Consider the following 23,471-nt stretch of genomic DNA (forward strand, 5'->3'; position numbering starts at 1 on the left):
AGTGCTTAACTATAATTGAAATCTTTAAGCCTCTGAAAAATACACAATCCATAACATATCTAACTTGAATTATGCCCCCCCCAAAAAACACTATCAAAAACAAAAAGGTAGGAAATATTTATAAAAATATCAAATTTATTTCAATATCTATCTTCATTTTAAATTTAGAGCTCTTGGACAATGTTTTTGTAACTTAAAATACATATAAATGTGAGGAAAACACTATTAAAGACTGAACATGAAAAAAATTCTTGAACCATGTATTTACAAAAGCCATGTTTAATAGTAAATATTCCAATTATACTGTTTACTGAGAAATATTCTTGAGCTCTTTATTATAAATGTAACATTCTCATTTTGACATAATTTATCTATTCTCACCCCAATTACTACAAAGTCCAGCAAAATTCTCCCAAGCCTTCCTTACTGGTTATGAAGTATGGCTTAAATATTCGTCTTAAGAGTCCTTTAATAGAAACTTGAAATTTTAACCTTCACCTTAAAACTGAACAAGAAATATAGGACATCACTACCACATGACTTAAACAAAAAAAAGGAGCAAAAAGCAAAAGTGGTAAGAATTTTAACTATTTCACATTTCTACTTAACAAGCAAAAATAAGGGGTTCCAGGATATTACAATGTTTGGCATTTGTGCTGCAAGTTTTAAATTATAATTTTATTCTTCTGAAGTCATTTCTTATAAAATGGCTATGCTTGTAAGTAAAAAACTTATTATATCCAGTAGGTGGTATTCTAACAGTCAAGACAAGAGAACTATTTTAAAATTAGGATAAAAAATGCAGAATGTCTGAAAATTTTATTACCAGATTTTAAGTATAAAGGCTAAAAATCAAACAATGCAGAAAATAAAGAATTGAATGTTCAATATTTTGCTTTGAGGAAACCAGAAATGATAATATTGCAAGAAATAACCAATAATGACAAAAGAGGTGATTAATATATTATAGCTTTTTTTAAGCCCAAACATACTTTTCACGTTAAAGAGGACAGTTCTGACTTTTACTTTCTTTCTCCAAATTTAAGCTATTATTTGAATAAAGTTTATAATCTAAAGCCATTTTTTCACCATAGGATATTTTTATTTCAGTAGATTGACTATAAAATGGCAAATGACTAAGTCAGTTATAGAGATTTTGTAGCATGTAAATGTTATTTTACACAATAACTGTCAAAGATACCAACACACTTATATATCCAGGCCTAAAAGTTACTACCTTTCTGAGATCATAACTGACATGATACTTACAAATGGCCAGACTTTGTTTACTATATAATCCTGTCATAAAATCCAAGGAAGTAACCTTAGTGAGTCCTCCCAAAGCTGAATAATTTTTCAAATGATTTTCCTCTGGTTTCAGAGCCGATTCTTCAATCCTTTTTCACTAGTTTGGCTTTTGCAATATTTTCTTGATGTTTTTGCTTCTCCTTCTGCTCTTTTTCTCTGGCCACAGTCATCTTTGTCAATTTCCAGGACAATACAGCACTTGCTAAGTACAATGGAGTAAGGGTCAAAATCACTGTCATAAGGAAAACATATGGGTCCTTTGCAGACCATTCCACAACATATTCAGCCCATGCCCTTATATTAAACATTTTGTAGTGCTCTTAAGAAAACTTACACTTGAGTCATGATGTGTAACTTTGTCCCAGGATCATTGGAGAGCCAGTCACAATTTCAGATGACACTTGGCTGTCTCCTTCTTTAGTTCTACCATACACTTCTGAGAAAAGTTTTAAATTCCTTCTTCCCCTAATGGGCCATTGGCCACTGGGGGCCACATTTTCCCCAGAACCTTATCCTGCACTGGTGTGGGCCCAGGCCTCTGCACTCAGTGGTAGGCCAGGCATGATTCACTGAGCTGATGGTCCCAGGTAATGCATACTCTGTCAAGCCTGGTGCCCCTGGGGCAGTGGTCTACTTCATTGGACACAGAGGGAAAACTACAGCAATGACTGACTTCAGCTTCAGGTACATCATGTCCTGGGCAAAGACCCACACTCTTCCCTGTGATTTCTTTTAACTGAAAGTTTACAACCTCCTTCTGCCCAGGGATCAGCTATATCTGCACTAACCTGGATCCTCAGAAGACAAACTTCATGCAACAGGACTGGAATGAAACAAGCAAGTCATTATTTTATAGAGGACAATTCACTTTCAATTTAAAAGTAACCTGATAAAACAGTAGTTATTTTTTATATAAAAATGACCAAAAATAAAATCTAAATAGGTTAAAATGAAATCACAATATTTATAGAAATGTATATAAGAAGTAATGATTTAGAAACCAAACAAGTGATTTTTTAGCTATTAAAATATTACTAAAATGTTATTGCCAACATACTCAAAGAAGCAGAGAATGCATAAGTTAGACATATGTCTTTTTAATGACATGGAACATTATTCTGAAATCAAACACTCAAGGGGTGAGTAATTTTGTATTATGTAGTATTCACAGTATGTTTTAACAGAAACAGCAACAGAGATAAATCAAATCAAATTTACCCTCATGAATATTCATAAACTGGTCATAAATATTAAACTATTTAATAAGGATACATCCTAATCCTCATTTTTCCCTTTAATAAAATATATGGAATAGTTTCCTCTATTAATTTCAATTATTTTAAATCACTCCACTGCTAAATCCAGCAACCAACATTTACTCTGCAATCTTTCCGACACCCAACATCAGGAATCAAAAATGAGCAAAATAATAAAAAGCAGGAGTTAAATGGAAGAGACTGGGATGGGAAATGTAAGGTACATTCCCACATATTTTAATTCAAATGAGATTTAAAAAAATATGTATAAATAGGAGACATTAACTAATCACTGCCAAGAACTGACAAACACACTATTTCATCAACTGCATTTAGCTCCAACTCTGTGTCATCACTACCTGACTGCTAAATAATTTGTATTAATATTATTGGAAAGATAGAGTGTCACCAGGAGCTGGAATGCATGGTGGGATAGACAAGAAAACTGATAAAATATTTGCAGTATTTCAGATATACTTTACACAAAGTCATACATTCTTCCACGTAATAGTGTAAGTGAATATAATGAAAGAAAAAAATAACTTCAAGGGAAAAACACAATTATTTTATTAGATATGGAGAAAATGTCAAAGGGGAAATAATAAAGTAAAGTAAACAATTTGATGAAATAGAAGGCCAAAATTCTCAGCTCCTTTATTTTAGAACTTTGATAGCTAAAGTAACCAGTTTATGTGTTCTGTGAAACTTTATGTATAAGATGCATAAATGATAAAAATGTGAGAACTGTGAAGATAAATAAAAGCCAGCCATTAGCTACATCCCATGTTAGATGTTTCAAATGATTCAATAGCTCTAAAGTGATATTCTTAAAGGAGAAATATGGCTAAACACTTTACATGATAGATGAAGGTTAGTGATAGTGCAGTATTATTATGAGAATTTCTTACTGTTAAGATTCTTGTAAGCTGTGTAGAAGCTAAGATTGTGTTAGTCATTGGATGGAATGTAGGGACAGCAAGGGTAAGGCACAATTGAGCATTTGTTGGTTGGCAAGTTTAGATTTATCAAGAAGGATGAAAAAGAATTGCTAAGGGCAGTAGAAAATATTCAGCCCATCAGCCTCTTTAACAGAATATATTTGGACAGCTGCATTATAATGACAGATTTATAGAAACTGAAGCAGAGAAAAATAAAACAAAATAAAAAAGGAACTGATTGATGATTAATAAACAATTTGATGCAAATTGGAGTAATTTTGACCTTAACTGATTGTGAGATTACCGTGTGCAGACACATATTATATGTTTAATAGTGAAAAGCTTGATATTGATATTGTTTTATTCCTCTCTCCAATGTTTTATAGATTATGGCTACAGTCATGACTAATCTCTCAATTGTGACTGAATTTACACTCATGGGATTTCCTATCAATCAACATATGTACATTTTGCATTCAGTGTTCTTGTCAATTATTTACTTGTGGGTCTTAATAGGGAATGTCCTCATTGTCATGATTAAAAGTTTAGACCAGCACTGCCACACACCCACAAATTTTTTCTTGAAATATTTATCTTTCTTGGATCTATGCCTCATTTCAACCACAGTCCCCAAATCCACTGTCAACACTTGGCCCACAACAACTCCATATCCTTTCTAGGCTGTCACCCAAGTGTTTTTGGTGGTTTTCTCAGCATCTTCCAAGTTGCTCCTCCTCAGACCAATTTCCTTTGCTGTGCTGCCATCTGCCATCCTCTGCACTATGAAGACATCATGAATATGGGCACATGTTTGCAGGTAGCATCTGTGTCTTGACTGGGTGGGAGTCTGCTGTGATTAACAGAGCTGGTAACTTCTCCTTATACTTCTGTGGGTCACATGTGGTCCAGCAGTACTTCTGTGACATCCCCCAATTATTAGCTATTTCTTGTTCAAAAAACTTATTGAGAGAATTTGTACCCATCCTCATTACTGTGGGTGGGATTCCTGCTGTTTTATTTTCATCATTGTTTCCTACATCTACTTCTTCTCCACAGTCAAGAATTTTCCTTCAACAGAAGACCACTCAAAAGCCTACTCTACTTGCCTTCCACATCTCGTGGTCTTTGTATTAACTTTCCCTGGCTATATTGTGAAAATATATCTGGAGAAAAATAAGAAATAAAAATCACAGAAATTATCTATTAGCAAGAAAGCAGATAATTTTATGTATGAGGTTTGTATTGTATTTGTTATATTTTTCTAATTGTTCTAGAGTTGTAACATGAAAGTGACATGGCATGTAAAGCACTGTACCTGGTAGAAATGGCAGCTCCATACAACATAGTAATGAGACTATAATTGTTCTCACCCCAAATCTCTAATCCATTGTCTGCTGAGGACATTGTATTCCCAGCAACCTTTCTACCTATCCAATGTGATGCTGTGATGATCCAAATTGCACATATGAGGAACCCAGGTACAACAAGGATGATAAATCACCCTTATCTCATATGACTCACACTCTGTTGTTCTGACCCTTGACACTGAGCCCTTAATTGAGATGTACCCTGGATGATGGGGCTGTTGGAATGGTGCACAACTTAATAGCTAACACAGAACCAGGGGACAGGAGAGAATTTTAACTATATGACCACATTTAATATTTACACAAAGGAAGAAACTCAGGCACAAAGAATTTAAGTGATTGACCCAAAACAGTAAATGGTGGAGTTGGCATTGAAGCACAGCTCATCTGTGACCTTAGATATAGCACAACACTGCCTCTGATAACAATGGTGATGCCAACTGAACACCTTCTTAATGTAGACAAGATATAATGGCAAAGAAAAAAATGAAACCACCATAAGACCTTCAATGGTACCCATAATAAAACACAGTGTTCTAGGGAATACATCAAGGAAGGTACAGTGTTGTTTGAAGATAATGTCATATCATTTATTAGCCACAAGGTGAGGCATTCCCATAAAAATGAGGATTTGGCATTCCCATAAAAAATCCTACCAGATGTTTAGAAAGGGTCTGAAAATAATCACTTAGAGTTTTTCATCACTTTATGGATTTTACAACTGTCTTAATTTCCCAGATACTAAAACAAATAACATAAAATGGGTTTACATAAACAATGGAAATGTATTGGTTCATGGTTTTGTGGTTAATAGAAGTCCAAATTTGAGTCAGCAATAAGGCGATGCTGTCTCCCTGTATGACAGATCCAGTGAAGAAGGAAGCCACTGAGACCTAGAAGGAAAGGGTGAGATAGCACTTAAATATTGTATAAACCTATGATGAAGATACCACCTCAGGGGTTACTGGTCAGGATGAAATTTTCCAGGACAGAAAGCTGAATAAAATCAAACAGAACTAAAGATAGTCACATCACAAAGCACTGATAATGGCTCAGGTTTTCCCTTAGGTGAAAAACCCCTTTCTTATATTGTGTTCATTATGTTATTGTAGTTAAGGTAATTGCATAATACATTTGGCATTTGCTAAAAAAGGAGTAGGATTTTTCCCATATGTGCCCTGTTCTTTCTGTATTTCTGACATCAAGAAAGTTGCCCAATCAATAGAAGAGCTAAATTAATACTGATAGGAGAAAAGGATCATTGACTCATTAACTGATTGAATGACTGAGGACGAGCATCAAGAGTAACCTAGATGATGAAAGATTAGGACATTTGCTAGGGCTTCATGAATATTCCCTGTCTCTTATTGCCAGTTCTTAAATTTGGGTCTCCTCTGCTTGTTACATTACTTTATTACCCTCCCAACAGATATTTTTTTCTAATAGTTTATACTCTAACTCATCCTCAATATGGCTACCAAGATTGAATTTGTTAAACAGCAGATCTATTATGAAACCAAGTTCAGTCCCTGCTTTGATTGTATTGCTTACCATTGCCACTGTAGGTTTGGGGAAGAGGGGGTCATGGTAAAAATAAAACAATGGGAACTTGAAATCATCTCACCAAGAAACATGCAGGAGCAAGTAGTTAATCAAGTAAGATTCCTCCCAATTTTTTTTCCTATACTTTTGTCCAAAGTTAAACACAGGATTTAGAAGTTGTAGAATCTATCTATCTATCTATCTATCTATCTAACTGATATAAATGTATATAAGTATATTGCAGCAACAGGACACAACTCAGAAAGGAATTTACATCTGTAACTCACTTTAGATGAATTAAAAAATTAATTGTTAAAAACTAAAGCAAAAGAGCCATAGAAATAAGCTTACAAACAGAAGGACCTCAGAACAGCTACAGCTAAGAGAGATATTTTGGAGATAGCCATCAAAAACAGACTTTTGCTGACACTTTGTTCTGGAGAAGCTAAGAGAGGACAAAACAACCCAAGAGCAACATTTTGAATAATACAGAGGAGATGAAAGAGGAGCTGGAACACAATCAGGGAATGACAGATGCCAGCCACATGCCTTCCCAGTTAACACAGGTTTTCCAAATGCCATTGGCCTTCATTTGGTGAAGGTATACTTGTGTGGGTGGCTTAATTTGGACATTTTCATAGCCTGAAGCCTGTACTTTGTAAACAAATAAACCCCCTTTATAAAAGCCAGTCCATTTCTGGTGTTTTGCAAAACAGCAGCATTAGAAAACCAGAACACCATGGTAAGCTGTTCAAATTCCTGCAGTGATGGCTTCACATCCCTTATAAAGCCCATCATGTTTTACTCTTTCACCCTATGAAATCACCCATTGGCCCCTCCTGCCCACTTGCCTTACTGATCTTCAGTCTGCACTCCAATTCTCTGCCTCTGCTACTCCCTCTGTCTGGGGTCTCCTCCCCACATCTGTGCATGGTCATCCCTTGCATCCTTCAGTACTGGCTGAAAATTCACCTTCTCAGAGAAACTTTTCTGTGCATTAATTTAAAATAGCAACATGAGAACAACTTAGTTTGTATTTTTAGATCTTTTCAAATTTCTGAAAATTATCTAACATTTTATATATATATATATGTATACACACACACACACACACACACACACATATATATATAATTTGTCACCTGTTCCTGGTGAGCAAGGGTTTTATCAATTGTATTTGAGGCATATTCTCACCATGTAAAAGAGTGCCTGGCACAAAGTAAGTATTCATGGAATAATTAAATTAAATAGCATTAAATAAATTCATGTTATTAAAATGCAAATGGGAAAATTTTTATACTTTTTAAGAGGATACACACTCCTTGTAGAATCCCTTTAAAATAATTTCAGGTATGTTTTGTGAAATATGATAGAAGGACATAAATTTTTAAAAATGCCAAGCTTTTGTGTTTATCTTAAATACATATACATTTGCCATAAAATGTGGTTCATTTAAATTTTGTAATAAGAAAATTAATTCTCAGAAGCAGAAATAAATCAAAGGTTTTTAATTTCAAACAGCAATACAATTCGTATGTATAAATCAGTGAGGTTTATATCTACAAATTTAACATAATTACTCACTGAAACAAACTCATTATAATTTCTTGAACAGAGTACCAAGAAATCAGCATAATTTACAGTAATCAAGGGATTCATTACTTCCTCTGTCTTCTGAATATGCCTTTGCTATGATAGATCTGCATTCAGTTATGTCCCAATTATTTTGTAAAAGATAAATGTAGCTTAAAATATTATTATCTGTCCAGAGATTTTACTGTAAATATTGTTTAAATTAATAGATAAAACAAAGAAAACAATTATACATTGTTTGTTTAACAGCAAGTATTCTTACTAGCAAAAATTGTGTCTTAAAAAGTCATAGGTTTATCATTTTGTGATTTTATTAAATATAATAATGCTGTGATAGGCTTAGCTTAATGTAAAATGAAATGAACTCTATTAAGAAGAATAATGGTCCTGCAAAGATACATATGTTCTAATCCCTGGGAACAATGAACATATTCTTTGACAAAGGGCATTGGCAGATGTGATTAAGTTAAAGATTTTGACATGAAGAGGTTATTCCAGATTCTCTAGATTACCTCATTGTAATCATAATGATACATATTAGGTAAAGAGGGAGGCAAGAGAGCAAGAAAAGGAGATGTAATGATGGAGCAGATTTTGAAGTGATGTGATTGCTGGTGTGGGGCCATGAGCCAAGGGGTGTGGCCAGGCTCTAGATGCTGGAAGAGACAAATAATGTCTTGTCCCCAAAAACCTCCACAATGAATGCAGTCTTGCAGTTTTATTGATTTTTATTCAGTGAGAGCCATTTTGGGCTTCTGACCTTCAGAATAGTAACATAATAAATCTATGTTGTTTAAGCCACTAAAATTTAGGTAATTTTCCAGGAAGCATTAGGAAACTAATATACCAATAAATAATGTTTGTTTTTAATGTAATTGAGATAAGTTGCTAATAATAATAAGCCACTACTTGTGCAATGCTTATTGTGCAGCAGGGCACATTCTACATGCTCCAGTACTCTGGCATAGTCACTCTTCAAAACATCTTTATCACCATTTACAGTTGGGGATATTGAGGTACAGAGAGGTGGAGTGGGGAGGGTTGAGACCAGGCTTAAGGAATCTCACTTTGTTTTCTGAGCTTTCAGCCACTGTGTTCACCTGCCCCCTGAAGAATTTATGCCTCTTTAAGCATCAATTTACATTTTAATAAGCTGAAACAAGTCAAAGGGATATGGGGTATGAGGTCATGATTATACTCCAGAAAAGTTTCATTTCTGATCAAAAGTTAACAAATAAATAAAGTAACAAGGTAAAGTTAGTTAGTACCAGAAACCTGAAATGCTTCCTAATTTTGGGGCAATCCCTAATCAAAATATGCCTGCAGGAGCCTAGCTTCATATTGAGGTCCAGGGAAAAAATGTCCTCACTAGACTTACCCTGAGAAAGACTCTACAGACACATACACCACATCTACTGAGGAAGTAACAAGGTCAGACTCAGAATTGCTGAGTGTGTCACATCCAGTTCCAAGGGCAATTGCCTGTTACCACTAAAAAGACATAATATCCCACCCCATGTAATGTCTCAGTCCTTCACCCAGCATCTCCATCACACAACCAGCCCAATAGAGGAGATACCTCATTCCTTTTTGGGATCTGATATTTTAAAGAGAGACTCTTTAATATGTAGCAAAGGAAATGGCATAAACTATTCTTTATGGTTCAGTGAAGAACAGACAACAGTTATTTCCCCAAAAAACTGCTCAGATGAGTGAACCCAGTTGACATCCTTGTGGAATAAAATGAAATGTTGCTAGAACTATCCCATCAGTCATGCACCAAACTAAAACTTGAAGAGCTAAATTATTTTATTTTGTTTGACATAATTGCTGTTATTTACTATATATAAGTAGGCATAGACATTCCCAAATAGTGGAGGGAGTTGACTTTTTAAAATAGTATTTTAAAACAGGTGAATAAAATAAAATAATTAAAGAAAATTCTAGTCAGACTTCATTATTCTTGTATTTATGTTAAATTTTGTCATTGAAACCCACTGTTCCACTCATTTAAATGTAAGTCTCCCTATACCTGATGGTGTTCAGAGAGTTTACAGCTACAAATCCTCACTCTGATTCTCAGACTTTGTTTAACAACAATGAACAGTATGAACAACATACATGTTTGCTATATTTACTCCCCACTTGAATTGGACCTGATTCTATAGGGTCAGTAAAAGTCATTGGAAAAATAAAAGTATTCTAGGTTTCCTTTTTCCCACTAGATGGATTCTGCTAGAACTTCCTGGATGAATCCATAGAAATAACTCTCTCTACTTTCTCCACTGTACATATCTCAATCATTGCAAAGTGGGTACCAGGTTCAACTAACCCAAGGGCTGAGTGATGTGATGAAATGTCACGACACTTGTCTGATTGTATTCATCTGGGCACATTGTGGGGCCAAAAGTAGCAGGTTTAAACTTAAGTCAAACCTGAGAATTTACTCTTCCTTATAGTACAAGAATGCTAAAGCCTCCTCAACAGGCTTCATACTGGAGAGAATCAGTCACTTTCTCTTCTGCAAAATTCACATAGTGTACAAATGGATTTGGACAAACCTTGTTCACCTTGAGCCTCTACCTGATAGCTGGGCTGTATCAACATTGAGTATTTAGGGGTGCCTCTCATAAATAACTGGTAGAAATTGAAATGGGTATCAATTTTCTTTTAGAGAAAACCAAGACTATATGAGGGCCTCAATTTGGCACAGAAAGAATCAGATGAATGGGCAATTTTAATCTGTAAAATTTGTTCTTATTGCTATTGTTTATAATGGTTAGAAAACTTAGGTACCTTAATCATCTGCTAATTAGAGACAAGTTAAATAAATTAGTTTTAAGTGAAAATAGAATTCCAAGAAGGCTTTGAAAAATAAGTTGAATCTATATCCATTAACATTTGATGACAGCCTCATCATACTCTTGAGGAAAAGGTTACATATTTTTAACCTCCTCATTATTAATTTAACATACATAGAAATGTGTATACAATGGTCCATTTAATAAAAGATTTCACTATCAGTGTGATTCCAAGTGGCATTCATTTGTTCTAATTATATTTTCTTTCTTTACACAATTATTGCACATTACATATATAAAACAATAATTTACTTTAAAATTGAACAATAAGATATCTATTGAAAACATGGGCAATAAATACATAAAATGTCCTATGTATCAGTATCTGAACCATTGCATGTTGACTGGGCTGGCAAAAATTTACACTAGGAACCGCATTAAGGATTTACACTCAGACAAATTTTCCAGACTCCTCTAGGCAGGATCTTCCTCTGCAGGATGCTGGTTTTCTGTGATAGGAGAACACACCCTATTGCCAATATCTGTACCTGTGTTCAGAGAGGAATTCATGTGATTCCTTTACAAAATGTGAGCCTCATTCCACAAAATGTTCACCTGAAATATGTGTTTCTGTTCTTGAAATCTGGCCTTTGGTAATTGTAGAATGGATTCTAAGGTACTCACTGATTGACACTCATAAAAACAATTCAAGGAGTGTGAAGTAAAATATAAACAAACAAACTAATGCAATAAAATGTGTAATAATTCTTGAACAAGGAGAAGAGAAATGCATACAAAAGAATGCCCTCAAATGGTGGAGAATTGTTCCTTGGAATAAAGCAAGACTGCTAGGATATATCTGCCAGTTTTCTACAGTATATCATTCTCTAAGGTCTCATTTTACCTTTTGCTTCTGGGACAGTTCAGTTTGTTAGGTACACAGAATCTGGCCATAAACTTCCTGGGGGCTGCCCCTTATCAGTCATAAAACACCGTACAAGTCACTGTTCAAGTTCTTTGTTTTGTAATTGGCATAAAAGTCCCTTCCTCAGAATCATTGTAAACATTAAATGAAATAATCTATGTAATATCTCTTATAATGGTACCCATAACTTCATGATTTCATCAAAGTTTTGGTAATAATTTTCAGGATCTCTCTTCTTTTACAAAAAATATTTCCCCACTTTTGGTAACAGTGGGAAGAGAACAGTCTCCAGAATGGATGAACTATATTAACTTCTGAATTCCAAACTCACCAGTATATAACAGTGTGTCTTAGTCATCTTCAGGCCTTACCTACCTTTCCCAGTTCATAGAACAACCATGACAGGAAATATTATATGACAAAATTATGAAAGCATTCATTGCCCCTACACATGAAAAAAATCAAGAATTGGTTCAGTTCTCCATATTTTGACTGAAAGCACTAATGCATGTACAATATATTTAATAATCTTGTACTTAAAAATTGCTTGAAGATAAAGATGTTTACAATCTTCAAAAGTCCCTTTCAAATAAGAATTAATTGTTTTTTTTGTATTTAGCTTTGCCTTGGGTCAAAGTGATATTACTTTGTCTCTCTTAGAGGGGTAGTCTGAAAGGGCAGTCAAGTAACTGGTTCTGATCTGCCTTCATTAGTTCCCAGAAAGGGAAGTCCAGAGATGTGGTTTTAACTATGTTCAAAAAGGTTTTCTGATGTCACCTTTCTAAGTTGATTGGATAATCCATTAAAGTCCCTTGTCATTTCAGTTTAGCATTTTGGAAATTCAGAGAACAAACAATTTTAATAATGTCAACAGATATATGTAATACTAGCTTTGTTCTCACTTCTAAATTTTTCTTTCAAAATGGAAGAAAGCATTTTTCTTTCCCCCACTAGCATAAGCAAATGCCAACATGTGGGACTTACCCTTTGCTTTAAAAAGGTAAAGAATGTCAAAGATGACTTGATCAAAAGCTAATGATCTTCCTTCTCAAAAGCCAAAATTTTATCATACTTTAGAAATTGGGGAACTTTGGAAATAATTTACGTACTGTTCTTTTCTTCCCAGCTCTCTCTTGACATGCAATTCTGTGTGAGCTTGTCAAATTCAACTAATTTCTTTGATCACCAGATTCCACTGAAACTCTTCAACTCTGTAATGTGCAGGAGAAAGAAAAACAAAGAAGAATAAAGAAAATTAATGAACCTTGTACTTTCTTGTGCTAAAGACTTCTAAAATAAAATGTCTTATTCAATTATTCAAATAATAATTATTGAAGATATATTTGTAACAAGAAGATTTCTAGTTTCTTGGGAAGAAACAGAACAAAATACAGATCCCTGGCTTTGCTTATGTGATAATAATATCAAATAAATTAAGCCTAAAAGGCAAAGGAATACAAATATGGATTAATCACAATTGATTCTACAGACATTTATTTATCACATATATTGTTAGCAAGTTGTACAAATCTAAGAATATAGTTGAGAAAGAAATATTTAAAATTCTTAAATTTGAGGATCTGGGATTTTGAAGGAGGCACTTATGTTTGGTAAATGTGAGGCAAGACCAAGATAGGTGTACAGTTTTAACATGATTTAATCTCAAGACAATCACAAATGAAAACATTTTTCAAAACTCTTTTGGTTTTAATTAATTATATATTCATGAATTAGTCTGTTACTTCAGCTGAATAACCAGCCAATGTCACAAAATCATCCAGTATTACAATTGTCCTGACTTGTCTAAATAATTCCTTCTAGAGTCAGGAATTGATGTTTCACAAATTTTGTTCTCACATTGTTTACAATCCTGTTATGAGGATTTGACTTCATTAAAAGTCAAGAGAAGTCTGCAATCTCTCCTCCACACTAAATAATACTCTAAATATTGTCAGTATGTCCTATTATTCCTTTTTGTTTGACACCTTCCTGAGTATTTAATAAAACATTTAATTTAATGTTTAATAAGTAGATATTATGCTAAACACTATAAAAATTTTTATCTTGCTATGAAATAATGTGTAGAGGCAAGGCTTAGTTAAAAAAAGGTTCATATTCCTCACCTGAATAACTACCCTCCAGAGGTCATCTTGCTCCCATTCATCATGGGTCATCATGTCCTTGGTGGACTGGCAAAGCTGGTATCCTAAAGAAAATGGACACAAGCTAACTAACATTTGGTCCCTGAGGGAATAGGTCATCATTAGGCTTAACAACTCGACAGCTCCACCCTGTGCAGCATCTTTCTGGCCTATAGAAATTTTCTATCAATTAACATCAATACCATAGTTTGGCAACAAATTATTGGATGAAGTTTCAGAAGATGTGGTCATGAGGCACCTATCTGTTGCCTGGGAGAGGTAATAATTTGCTTTACTATCAGCTTTTTCACCTCCAGTGGAGGATTTTGCACAATAACTTGTACAAATTTGTAAGTGAGGCCAGTTTGAATAGGGAACCAGGTGAGTATGGGACTAGGATTGCAAATGAGCCAATCCTGAACCACCCCTGATGGACCAATCAAAATAGCCCAGAGTACAAGCCCTAATTTACATATCCATGCACAAATCAAAATGGCCTATTGAACCAGTCACAAATCACTGTTAGCTGGTCCCCCATCCATCCACAGTGCAATCCTTTATTTACATAAATATCGGCCTATCCTAAAACACCAAGAGTCTAAGCCCTGCCCCTCTAACATATAAAAGGCCAAGAATGAAAGAACTGTATGAGACTATCTTGAGAGCTCTAATACTGTGTCTGAGCTCTAACCCACCAGGAGCAGAGTATTTGCTGGAATGTTCCAGCCTGATGGTGCTATTTGTAATATCTGAAGTAAAGCCTTGCTGTAACTTTGCCCTTGGATTGTCCAGTCTGTGGATTTCTTCTCCCCAGGACCCCAAACCTGAAGCAATATTCTACTCTGGTAGGAGCCTGGCCTCACCCAGTAACATAAGGATCAGAACTAAAACCAGGTAAGGCAGTTGACTGTGCCATGAAATTTGGGGACAGTTTTGTCTTTATCTCTTTCCCCAAATCTAGAACAGTTTTTGGCATGTTATGGATATATAATCAATGTTTGTTATGATTTATAATTGGCATCCGCATGTTAACATTTCATATTATTTTCAATAAAGGGGAAAATATGGTGACTATAAATTTTCATTTATGAGAACTGGGTAGAGAAGACTGGAGGAAAAACTTATGATTACTTTTCTCTAGTGTGGGACCTGTACTATGGGTAAGGGGGTGTTGACACCTACCATATGTATGAGGTGGCTTTTTATTTTAAATTGTATTGATATTGCATATACATAGTTATTCTGTTTCAGTTTCTAGAATATTAGACTATGTGGAAATAGCAGAAATTGTTGAGCTTTAATATAGTAGCCCTAATATTTGATAATGTTTATATAGCTACAAAGCAAAAAGTCAGCTGTCTGTGTTTGCATAGATCTACTTCTGGAGGTTTTTTTCTTTTCTACTGATCTATATGTCTGACAATTCTACACTGTCTTAATTAACCTAACTTTACTATAAGTCTTAAAAGTGAGTAGGGTGTAATACTAAGCATTAATAAGTGGTGGGGAGAACAAGGGGGGAAAAGGGGTTAAGGGATATGGATGTTTGGGATTTTCTTTTCTTTTTTTATGTTTCTGCAGCAATGCAAATGCTTTTAAATTCATTATGGTGATGAATGCACAACTACATGATGATACTGTGAACCATTGATAGCATAGTTTGGATGGATTGTACAGTGTGTGAATGTATCTTAATAAAATTTCATTAAAATAAGATATAGCATACACAGACAAGTTTATGTCATCTAAATGTTGAGCATAATAAATCATAAAGTGAATGCACATTTTACCCATCACTAAGGTCTAGGAATAATCTACTAAGAATATCCTGGAATTTCCCTTGATTTAACTTGTATGGTATTCCTGGGAGCACATCTAAATAAGTCCACTTGCTTGTTTTCCAGGGACTTTTAAAGCTTTACCAATGTTTGTCTTAAGGCTCTGTTTAAATTGATCAAATAATTTATCTTGGAAACTAAAGAAATTAAGTTCTGTTATGTTTATAGCCAACCCAGTCCTAGGCAGGATCCTGAGGAAATGGGAGAAAAAGACAAGAATGCCTGTAGTAGAGGGGAAATGCATAACACAAACTTCCTTGTGGAAGGAAAGCCCAGGAGGGGCATTAGGAATTATGGGGTGGAACAGAGTGAAGGCATTAGGACAAATGCAGAGAATCAAAGCTAATTGAAAAGTGAATTGCACTGAATTAATGTCACATCAAGTATATTTTATAATTAAACTTGTGTTCATTTTTCCAGTAGAAGAAATTCAGTCACCCAGGACAAACTTTCCCATCTCTGTCCTCTGATGTTGCTGTTTTCCTCTATAAGAGGAAAGATGGAGTTTTAAAACTTCTGAGAAAAGACACAATATTTTATTAGAATATAAAAACCAATATTTTTAACTCACATCAACAGAAACAGAGGAAAATATTTTTCTTCTGTATTTATACTAGAATAACATAAGACAGACCAGTTTCTGTTTATTCTTTGTCATCTATGACATCACTCAATTTGTCCACCATTTACTCTTAGCTTTCTAATGATAGGGCAAAGGTGTACCACACAAATCAAAACTTTGTTATTATTTGTAGCATCTGAATGCCCTACAAACAACAGGTAGGTAAAATAAGTGATGGATGGTGAAATTCTGAGTGGGGTCTGTTTAGTTTTGGTGAAGATGTGTTCAGTCCCATGATACTGGGTCCAGGCTCATCTCCAGAAGTCATATTCTATGTTGCCAGGAAGATTTACACTCCTGGAAGTCAGGTCCCACATAGGGGAAAGGGCAGTGAGCGCAACTGCTGAGTTGGCTTAGCAAGAGAGAGAGGGCCACATATGAGCAACAAAGAGGTTCTCTGTGGGAGACTCTTAGGCATATTTATAAGCAGGCTAAGCTTCTCCTCTGCAGTTAACAAGCTTCATAAAGGCAAGGCCCATGATAGAGGGCTCAGCATACCAAACTGCCCATCCTTAAGTTTGTGAGAACATTAGCAACAACCCAGGTGGGGAAGTCTAACATTACTGCATTTTCCCCCAGCTTCCCAGAGGGCCTTGCATATATACATTTTTAGTCTCTGTCCAAATTACTTTTGTATGTACCATTGTTTCACACTAACCTGCACAAACCTACCAGACCTCACCTTCTATTCAAAGTTCCATGTAGTTATGCTGTTTGAATAAACTGACTGTACAAGTTAAATTATTCAGTGTACTACAGAAAATATAGATCCTGCACCAAATAAACATCTCTTCCCTTGATCTCACATGGAAGTTGAAGTTTTAAAACACAGTTTTGTCCTTTACCTTTTGACCTGATTTGGCTTAGTGCTAACCAAATCTGCTTCATTCATATCTTTAATTGAAATCTGAACTCTTTCAGCTTTTTCTTAGCAGCTGCTGTATGTGCTAATACTGACATTCATATCTGTCACACGCTAGCTCTGAGTTTCAGGTGTCACACAGATACCCAAATTTCCAGAGATGGACCAGGTTATACACAAAGAGATCAGCATCTCAGAATTTGAAGATATCCATTACAATTTAGGAACAGATAAGACTACTCTAAGCGTTTACAATCTGGGGAAAATTACAATAAGAATTACCATGATAAGCTAAACTTTAAGATTCAATTCTGAGTTTACACACTGTAGCTAGTCCATACTGGTGAGGAATTATAATGTTTAGTTTTTGTTTCTGGCATATCTCACAGCTTCACTCCTCTCAGTTGCTCAATATTCCATTGTATGCATACATCACAGTTCACCACTCTGTTTATCAGTGTCCCAGTTCCACCCATTGCAAATCATGAATATTGCCCCCATAAAGACCAATATGCAAATGTTCATTCAGTCCCCTTCTCTCTGATCTTCAAAGTGCAGGGCCTTATGGCACCCATATACTTTGTTTTGGTACCAGCACACTATTTTCCAGATAGGCTACATCATTCTACCTCTCCATCAACATTAAATAGGAACATTCCTCTCTATGTTTTCTGCAACATTTTTATAACTATTTATAATTTCCTACAATTTTATGGAGATATTCACATGCCATACAATCATCCACAGTGTACTATCAATTGGTCACCATATCATCATATAGTTGTGCATTTGTAACTACAATCAATACTTGAGCATATTGATTACTGCAAAAAAATTTTACAGAATAATAAAAAGGATATTAAAAAGAAAACTAAAATATCGTACAATACAATAGAATAGTAACATCACACAATGACAACAGTACTAAGAATCCCATATCACTCCCTTATATCCACCTCTCCTACACATTTCGCTTTGGTGTATTGCCTTTGTTACATATAATGGAAGCATATTACAATGTCACTTTTGACCATAGACTCTACTTTGCTTTGATTATATTTTTTTTACAATACCATCCCTTTTTAAACTCTTTGCATGATTGACATTCATTTGTTCGACCACATTTAGAAATATTTTTATATTTGTACATTTAGTCACAATCATTGGCCACTCTAGTTTTTGCTAAGTTATATAGTTCCTGTCTTTATTATCTATCTTTACCTCTGGTGTCATACATGACCCTAGCCCTCCTCTTTCAGCTTTACTCACAGATATCTTTGTCTGGTGTACCTAAATATTGTGCTACCATCACACAGTACTATGCTATCTATTTCTGGATTTATACAGTCAATCGTGTTGAAAATTCTGTAGTCCTTTGTCATCACATGCCCAGTGTCTACCCTCTTTATCTCCTGGTAAACTGTGTTATCAGCTTTTAACTCTCAAAGTTTGTCCATTAATGCTAGCTTATAATAGTGAGACCTCACAGCATTTGTCCTTTTTTTCTGGCTAAATTCACTCAATATAATTTTCTTAGGGTCCAACCATATTACGATATGTTCAGTGGTTTTGTTCTTACAGCTTTGTAATATTCAATTGTGTGTATATAACACAGTTTGTTTATCTGCTCATCCATTGATGGACATTTAGGCTGGTTCTGCCTCTTGGCAACCATGAATAATGCCACTATAATCATCAGTTTATGATGTTTGTTAGTGTCTTAACTTTCAGTTCCTCTTAATATATACCTAATGGATTAGCTGGGTCACAATGGCAAATCTATACTTAGCCACACTGCCTTCCAGAGTGGCTAAACCATTCTGTATTCCCACCAACCATGAATAAGTTTGTCTCTTTCCCCAGATCCTCTCCAGCGCTTGCAATTTTATGGGTTTTTGGATAATGGACATTCTGTGTTAGGCATGAGATGATATCTCATTGTGGTTTTAATTTGAATTTCTCTAATATCCAGTGAAGTTGAGCATTATTTCATAAGTATTTGAGCCATTTGTATTTCCTCTTCAGAAAAGTGTCCATGAATTTTCCCCATTTTTAAATTGGGTTGTTTCTTTTCTTGAGTTGTAAGATCTTTGTAGATATACAGGATATTAAAACCTTATTTGATATGTTGTCTCCCATTGCATAGGCTGCACTTTTACTTTTCTGACAAAGTCCTTTGATGTACAGAAGTGTTTAAATTTAAGGAGATCCCATGTATCTATTTCTTCTTTGCTTACTCTTTGGGTGTAAAGTCTAGGAAAGAACATCCTACCACAAGATCTTTAAGACATTGCCCTAAGTTTTCCTCAGCATCTTATGGTCTTGGAGGATGGCTGATGTCCAGAAAACCTCTGATAGCTGGGAAGGCATGTGGATGGTGATTGCTCCAGAGTTCTCATGTCAAAATAGTAACTCCCAGGATGCTCCTCTCTAGGCCACAGCTACTCTTCAAAATGTCACCCTGTGCTGCTCTTGTGGATTTTGTCCTTTCATCTTCTCTAGAACAAGAGTCAGCTTTCAATGCCCATCTTCAAAATGTCTCTGTAAGCTGAAGCTCCTCTCTTGGTTCCTGTGTATTCTTCAAAGCGTCTTGGCTGTGGCAAGCTTTCTCCTTCTGTCTGACCTTATATGGTGCTCCAATCAACTAATCATAGCTCATGCTGAATGGGTGGGACCACATCTTGTGGAAACCATCCAATTAGACTCATCACCCACAGTTGGGTGGGGCACAGCTCCATGGAAATAAAGAATTACAATCTAATCAACACTGATGCATCTGCCCACACAAAATTGCATCAAAGATAATGGCATTTTGGGGAACATAATACATTCAAACTGGCACAGTAGCTCAGCCTGCCATGGGGGCAAGAGTCCCCCAGTGTGGTTCTGCAGTTTATATTTACAGATTTTATGCTGTGATCTCAGCCACTCCACCCATTCATTCCAGGCTGGTGTACAATGTATGGACAGTCATGGTTATTCCAGATCATTTACTAGAAGTTTCTCATTGTTTTTAGTTGCTCCAGGGGACGAACTCAACTGTACTCCTCTCTATGCTTCCACCTTACCTCTCCTCCTCAACATGCAGGTATTAGAATAATTTTTTACATGCTTGACACTGATGCAATGACATGGCAGATACAAAGAAATTTTTCATGCTTCAAGAGATAGGAAAAGAATGAAAATATAGAAACTAAAGGAGGTGAGGAAAAGCATGCACTACTGCAACTTCAACTTTGTGGATACCATTCTCTTACTAATAGTGTACTTAAATCAGGTGTAGTGGAACTTGTGTCCAGAATCTATTGGGATACATGAGGGGCAATATAACCCAAGCATTATCTTCACACATCACAGAGCCTACTGATGACTTCACAATTTTATTTGCAGATCCTATACTTCTGGTACACTTTCTTGGAAAGAAAGGAAAAGCTGAACTAAATTTTGAAGATTTTTATTGATTCAAGGATAAATTCTGAACAAGTTCTAGAAATAGAAGTTCCTTTCCTACTCTAATGGGTTGAATACTATCAGTGAAGAAGATTTTGCTCTTAAACTTTTATGATATACAAACACTGAAAAAACATCAGTTTTTTTTGAAAATTTGCATTATAATATATCAGAATATATAAACTTGATGAATTCAGGCAATTTCTCCAGTTTTTGAACAACCTAGAAGACTTTGAAATAGACCTGAATATGTAAAACTTTGCAAGTCATTCTATAGGATAAGAGGAATTTAAGCCTGCTGTCTATGTAGCTACTGGCCTCAAACTTTCACCACATTTATTAAACACTGTCTTCAAGACATCTGTTGTTAAAAAAAGTTGATCAATTAAATTATAAAGAATTTATTGGAATGATAAAAGACAGACTCTACAGAGGATTCTGGGGTTATAAAATAGTTAAGAGGCATCACACTTTCAATCCTGTTTGAAAAACAAATAAGTACATCTAAAACAATGTTTAAAGAATTACTATCCATGTGACAAACACAACAAGCAAACATTTCAGAGAGCGGTAGAGCTAGGTCTGAGATCAGAACATATAAAGATGAAGGAAAAGGTATAGGACTATGAAAATCATATTTTTTTCTTGAACTGAATCCTCAAATATAAGACAGATAAACACATTCTTACTAACTGTAAATGTTATATGTTAATTAAATAGAGACTTTGCCTTGTTTTAATTGCTGCACTTTTTCATTCCCTCCAGAAATATAAAGATACTTCCAAAGGCTATATGGGAATGTGTTTAATTTATTTTTATTTATTTGTTAGAACCAGCTTATTTCAAAATACCCTGTGACCCATGGAATGTAGATCACTTAGAAATGAACAGTGAACATATATTATTTTCTTTGGTTTTGGACTCTGAACTTATTTTCAGGAAACAAACATTGTTGGAAATTTCTCTTAGATCCCTTTGAAGTGTTATTAAATCTCTAATATTTACAGGTTTGTAACTACATTGAAAAAAATTTTGAAAAATTATGCTACTATATAATATGATGTTTAAATTGTACTTTTAACTTTTAAAAGTAAATTGTCTTACATTATTTTGAATCATGTAGTTTTTTCATTTTTGTTAATTTATCAGTCAGCAGAATTTCTAATATTGTTTTTTATTTTGAAATAAATTCAAAGTTATAGGAACAGTTGCAAAAACAATACTAACATCATACACAGAATTCCATCATACCCTGAACCCCCTCCCCCAATAGCCCAATCCACCAACTTTAACATGCTGTCACATCACTATTTCTTTCCCTCCCTCCCTCCCTCCCTATCATCCATCATCTATTGCTCTGTCTTCTGAACACATGAGAGCTAGCTGCACACACCCTTGAATAAACACTGTAATTCGCATATACACTTCCCATGAATAAGAATATTTTTTTTATACAACCCCATTAAGTGCAGCTAAGAATTACAAGAGATTCAGTAATGATACAAGGCTTACATTCTATATTTCCTTTTCATTATGTCTCAACTGTGTCCCTTTGATCCTCCTGTCCTCCATCCTCCAATCCCATCCAGGCTCATCCTTGGCATTCAATTGTCATCTATTTAGACTGTCTTTTTTCAATTGTGGAAACATATATACAGCCTAAATCTTTCCATTCTACCCCCTCCCTAGCGTTCCATTAGTGGGATTAATCACATTTAGAATGTTGTAATGCTCTTTCCCACTATCCATTACTAGAAATTTCCCTTCAACTCAAATAGCAACCCTACACTCATTTCTTAACTCCTCATTTCCCCTTCCCCCATTTTTCTTAGTCCATACTCTGCTTTTCATCTCTATGGTTATATTCTCTGATAATTTCTTTGTGTTTACTGTGGGGCTTAAAATTAACCTCTTAAATCAATAACAATCTTGTTTTTCTTTGATACCACCTTCACTTCAATAGGACACATAAACTATGTTCCTATAATCCTTCATTCCCCCACATTTATATAGTTGCCTAAAATTACATATTTTAAGTTGAGTTCAAAACCACTCTTTGTCATTAGAGTTTGTGTATTTTATATCATGTAGGAAGTAAATAGTGGAGTTGCAGTTCAAAAATTATTGACTTCTATTTGCATTTCATTGTGGTTGGAGAATGTGTTTTGGGTATATTCAATTTTTTTTTTAATTTATTGAAGCTTGTTTTATGTCCCAGCTTATGGTTTCTTCTGGAGAAAGATCCATGATCACTAAAGAAAAATGAGTGTCCTGGTAATTTGGGATGTAAGGTACTATATATGTCTTTTAAAATTCTCTATATCTCTTTCTCCTTTCTTTCTTTCTCTGTTAGTAGGCTCCCTTTAGAATCTGAAGTAGGGCAGGTCTTTTATTGGCACAGTCTCAGCATTTGTTTGTCTGTGAAAAATGTAATCTCTCCCTCAAATTTGAAGGAGAGTTTTGCTGGATAAAGTATTCTTGGTTGGAAATTTTTCTCACTCAGAATTCTAAATATGTCATGCCACAGTCTTCTCACCTCCATGGTGGCCACTGAGTAGTCAGAACTTAGTCTTCTGTTGTTTCCTTTGTATGTAGTGAATTGCTTTTCTCTTGCTGCTTTCGGAACTTGCTCGTTCTTTCAGTATTTGACAGTCTAATCAGAATATGTCTCAGAGTGGGTTTATTTGGATTTATTCTATTTGGAGTTTGCTGGCCATTTATGCTTTGTGTATTTATATTGTGTATAAGGTTGGGGAAGTTTTCCCCAACAATTTGTTTGAATACTCTTTCTAGACCTTTACGCTTCTCTTCCCCTTCTGGGACACCAA

At 35.0% G+C, this 23,471-nt stretch overlaps 1 protein-coding gene and 1 pseudogene across 1 annotated transcript; one reads left to right on the forward strand and one right to left on the reverse strand.

Annotated features, from left to right (window-relative positions):
• Positions 1-1,391: 1,391 nt before the first annotated feature.
• On the reverse strand, positions 1,392-1,616 carry LOC119524767 (small integral membrane protein 15-like). The gene has a single exon (XM_037823425.1). The coding sequence runs from the start codon at positions 1,614-1,616 to the stop codon at positions 1,392-1,394; it is 225 nt and encodes a 74-aa protein (XP_037679353.1).
• A 12,889-nt stretch (positions 1,617-14,505) lies between these two features.
• On the forward strand, positions 14,506-21,130 carry LOC119524777 (annotated as a pseudogene).
• The last annotated feature ends 2,341 nt before the right edge of the window (positions 21,131-23,471 follow it).

The sequence above is a fragment of the Choloepus didactylus genome (assembly GCF_015220235.1).
Source record: "Choloepus didactylus isolate mChoDid1 chromosome 13 unlocalized genomic scaffold, mChoDid1.pri SUPER_13_unloc1, whole genome shotgun sequence".
In the NCBI taxonomy this organism is placed as follows: Eukaryota; Metazoa; Chordata; class Mammalia; order Pilosa; family Megalonychidae; genus Choloepus; species Choloepus didactylus.

What these genes read in the sequence shown, in the direction of transcription:
- LOC119524767 (XM_037823425.1), bottom strand. Translation starts at nt 1,616, where the DNA reads ATGTTTAATATAAGGGCATGGGCTGAATATGTTGTGGAATGGTCTGCA.